This window comes from Acyrthosiphon pisum, chromosome A1 (genome assembly GCF_005508785.2).
Source record: "Acyrthosiphon pisum isolate AL4f chromosome A1, pea_aphid_22Mar2018_4r6ur, whole genome shotgun sequence".
NCBI lineage: Eukaryota > Metazoa > Arthropoda > Insecta > Hemiptera > Aphididae > Acyrthosiphon > Acyrthosiphon pisum.
Window position 1 is genome coordinate 41,100,889 of NC_042494.1, and position 4,743 is coordinate 41,105,631.

Here is a 4,743-nt window from a genome sequence, read left to right on the forward strand (position 1 = left end):
GTTTTTTTCGCTTAATTATTAAAAACTATTGCCATAATAAAACAAAAACGCTACGACACAGATTAAGTTTTTCCCTATGCGATGTGGAATTTTGGAAATTCTACTATAAATGAAGAGAGAGCTTAGTTGTCCCGCGCAAAACAGTTTTTGCTATGTTGTGTTTTTGTAAGACGGGGACAACGTATGCGGGTGTAGCGTCCTCTTAAAGACATTTACGCGCTGTACATCTATATTCAATACTCTGTGCTTACATAAGATTCCATGTTAATGTCGTAGATGTATTGTACCTACATATTCCTGTTATACTTACAACCGAACGGACGATATTATAGTCGTGTAAAAAGTGCGATACAACTACGACGGCTACCGCAGGTACGTACAAAAGAGTAGGTAATTAAAATCTCATGAAACGGACGAATGAAATGACAACAGTTCACACAGGCTTTACGAAATGAGACATGATATGAGTATTATCATTCATACATCATACTATTATATAGTGTTCAATCTGTACTCGTCGGCGGCCGTCCTTGAAGCCGTCTTCTCATGCGCGTAACTAGGGGGATGGCTGGAGTGCATAGTACCCCCAAAACTTCTGATAGCCCTCCCCAAAAAAATGTATTATTCAATTTTTTCCTAAAATATTAATTAACCTTTTAAAATTTAACAGTAGGTCATTCTTAATTTTCTTTTTTCAATTTTATAATTATTTTATATTTCCTACCTATGATAAATATCATAAATATCATTAGCTGCATGATGCCTGTAGTTGTTTTTAAGAAAAAGATTTTTGTCGATACATCAGTACGATTATTATACATTATTTTACAGTATGTGCACTGAACTATAAATTATATACAAACACTATAATATATTATTATTGTGAAAATTTAAAATTGAATGTATAAAAATTTGTTTTTTTTTTTTGTAAAACTGTTTTATATTTTTAAGTGAATATAATATAGTCATATGGTGGTGTGAGGGCAACGGCTTCGCGGGTTACTTTTCATGTAACATCAGTGGCTGGCTACAGCCCACGCAACGTTTTAGCCCTTGTTGCGCCACTGCGTCTCCTACGTGAAAATAATATGTCTTTTAGAGTTTTACCTATCTTTATATTGTATATTATCATGTATCATAAACGGATAAAATATGTATAACAGTCGTCGTCGTCGTCGTCGTCGTGATCGCCATAGACACACGACGGACCGCGAGGAGGAATCGAAATTGAATTAGTTAAAGAAAAAGAAAAAACAAACAAACGAATCCCCTCCTCCCCCGAGGAACAGCCACCTTCACCCCAACCCGGGGTACGAGAGTTTGCGAATGTCCATGTGTATATATATATATATATATAATATCGTGTGTGCGTACCGTTTAGCGAGGATCACAGACGGAGATGGGGAGAGGGAGCGAGTGAGTGACGGTCCGCTGCAGTAGAGCAGTTCTCCTAATCGCTCACTGGGGTGCAATCGGGTGACAATCACTCGTTGCGCCGCACACACACTTAACTTGATTAAGCGACGACTGTATAATACATATATATATGTGTATGTGTGTATGCGCGTTATTATGTACGGGTCCAGATTATTTGTAATCCCTCCGTGATCCGTGCAAAACATCCCATATGCGTGTATATGTGTGCCCGCGCCCTTATTATTATTATTATTGTTATTGTCACAATCGGTGCACTGATAATAATTTATTATTGACCGTCTCGTTGCGTGCGCGCATGCATGCAAGCGGCACACACGCCGCACAGTCGTCCAATAATGCCTGTAATGTGTATGTTTTAGGCGATCCCGTCAAAAGGTATAATATAATATATTTTATATTGTTGTTTTGATCGTATCCTGTTTTGTCTATATGTTTCCGTGTATTGTAGCCATTGTATTATTACGATATTAAAATATGTGACGCTTTTATGCGATATCGAGTTTTCTTACTCCGGTTAGCCTGCCTGTAAAATGTAAAGATCAATGCGTGTCACTTACAAACACCTAATTACCATATCATATAAGAGTTAATTTAGTATAGGTACACAATTATACAATACGCACGTCGGTGGCGTAGTCAGGGCTTCACTGTTTTGGTTTTGAAGATGTGCCGAGAATATTTTGTCGTATAGCCATAAGGGCATAAGGCCATACCTATACCGTATATCATTTAGCTGACTAATACTTAAACTATTATTTTATATTTTCTCGGCTAGGAACTCTGCTATGTATTATTTTTTTTTTATTATTATTATTTGTTTACAGGCTTAATGATGCACCAGAACGTATCTACGCCTCTAGAGCCGTGTCGAGTGGCCCCGTACGTAAACGTGCCAAGACTGCCGCAGTTGCAATTCAATTCATCGGCTGCAGCTGCGGCCGCGTTTTCTGCGTTCGATCCAGCCATATTGACTGCCGCACAACAGGTAATTGTTAGTGTATTATCGATTACATTTAATACTTAAAACAAATAACTCGTTAAGGAAAATATCAAAATTCAACCTGCTGTGTAAAATGTGTAATGGTTCACAGAAATCGTGTGAATCTTGTACGTAGCCGTGAAATATATTATTGTATTATTAAGTCAAAGAGAAATATATATATATTTATTGCAGTTACATTATGCAGTGGCCATGGGAAGAGGTGTTCTGTGCCCTGCGCCATATCCTCCGGGTGGTCTGAGTCTAGCTGCTCTTGCAGCATTACATCAAGATAGACTGTTAACCAAAAATTCTAGTATAGCTGACTTGCGGTTAAAAGCCAAAAAACATGCCGAAGCCATTAGTAGAGACCAAGAGATTGTTTAACATTAGGCATGACTTTTTTTCGTTATGTTTTTTTTTTATATGGTACTGTCAACATTTACATAATACTTTCATGCTACTTCGAAACATCATAATACCGCACCCACGGCCACGGTGAGAACGGTGACACAGTTCAAAAAATTCCCAATCTTAAGTCTATACTATGTTGTTATTAAATACGTATGATGTACCCTTGCTTGCACGATAAACGATTACCTCAAACTTTAAACTTATCCACCATTGAGCAGTTTTGTCAGTTTTACTTTTAGACGAATTTATAGTAATCACGGTAAGAACGGTGTCACATTAGTGTTTCAAGACAAATGTGCGGAGCTGTTGGTGAAGAAAAACGACACATTTCGAGTTTTGACCGTTTTAGTTTTATAATTTGTGTTTGAAAAGTGACATATAGATATTACTTGAGGTGTCATAACAGCAGACAATGATTTTAGAAAAGCAAAAAAGTGACATAATAACTCCTTTCGGCTTTAATGGCGCGTTTAATGTTTTGTCCTGCAATGTTCCACATCATAATATTCAACAAGATTTGATTTACAGATTCATAAAACTTTTTTAGAATAATAACTCTTTATAATGTAATATAGTTTACTGCCAAAAATACTTATCTGAAACTTATGAATCAACATAAGTTGTACCTATAATAATTTTCATAATTTTTTTTTTTTTGAAAATTCCATTTTTTTAATTGTGTCTCCTTTCTAGCTGGGGTGCGAATTATTTAATATGATATTAATATATTGTAGGTATATAACTATATAAGCATAAATTAAAAATATTTAGTACCACAGGTTGAAATTTAAACGTTGTTTTCATATGACTTATTATGAGTACCTACCTACCTACCTACCTATACAGAATATCTAATACCTAATAAAATTATTATATATTTTGTTCTCGTCGTCCTATGTAATAAATACATCAATCTAATAGGTAATTAAAATATATTATACGCTATCTAATAATGAACATTGAACACTTATTGAACTAATAATCTACCCGATAGGTACTTAACGATGATAATAACTTTAATTTACTATCAATTACATGTATATTATTATATTTATTTACTATATTTGTATTTATTTATTATATTATTATTATTATTATTATTATTATTATTATTATTATTATTATAAATATAATTATACTGTATGGTCAATGTGGCTATATATACATTATACTTACATTGACATGTTATTACTTGTTATATTCAATTGTATACGATAATATACGGTGATTTAATTATACGTGTAAAATACATTTAACGCTTAACTAAGCATTCCGATTTCAAATTAATGTTATAAACTTACAACAATAAAATATTTTTAACTTAAACTTGTATTGCTATAGCTAGAATTGTCAAATCGCCGATATCGCATCGATTGTATTTTAGTGCAATAATACAGATAAATCTAACAAATTTAATTTACAAATTAAACTTATAAAACTATAAATAATATTAAAAATAAGTTAAATGTATTATACTCAAGATAGTATCGTAGATATAGAGTAACTCAAATATTGTAAATGTAAAGTATATAAGTCCCATCGGTATAATATTTTTACTCGTTTAATAATGTACAGTGTTCTCTTGTAAACCAAGAAACTTTTATGATTAAGATTTGTATACAAATATATTCTATACTTGTACGAGTTGTAGATTAAAAACTTACATTTGTGGCTGTTTTAATAGTAGTGTTAAAAAATATAGTAATAATTTGGAAGATTAAGTTAATATATTTATTTTTGTTACCCATATAAGTTTGTCTTAAAATTGTAACACTTGTAATTTTTTACATAATATAAATCCATTTAAACTCGAGAACATAGTTTCACAAATGCGCGTTAAAAATATTTTATTATATTAATAAAACAGTTTGATTCATGATTATAATTTTTAATGCATATGCTGTGAATAACCT

At 32.6% G+C, this 4,743-nt stretch overlaps 1 protein-coding gene across 2 annotated transcripts in view; it reads left to right on the forward strand.

Annotated features, from left to right (window-relative positions):
• Positions 1-3,862, forward strand: part of LOC100159643 (short stature homeobox protein 2-like) — a 22,158-nt gene extending 18,296 nt beyond the window's left edge. Inside the window, exons 4-5 of one of the 2 annotated variants that reach the window (XM_016805571.2) lie at positions 2,262-2,428; positions 2,612-3,862. In XM_016805571.2, coding sequence (XP_016661060.1) covers positions 2,262-2,428; positions 2,612-2,803 — 359 coding nt within the window. In that variant the 3' untranslated portion in view covers positions 2,804-3,862. The remainder of the gene's footprint in view (positions 1-2,261; positions 2,429-2,611) is intronic. The other variant, XM_001946523.5, reaches the window with a different exon arrangement.
• The last annotated feature ends 881 nt before the right edge of the window (positions 3,863-4,743 follow it).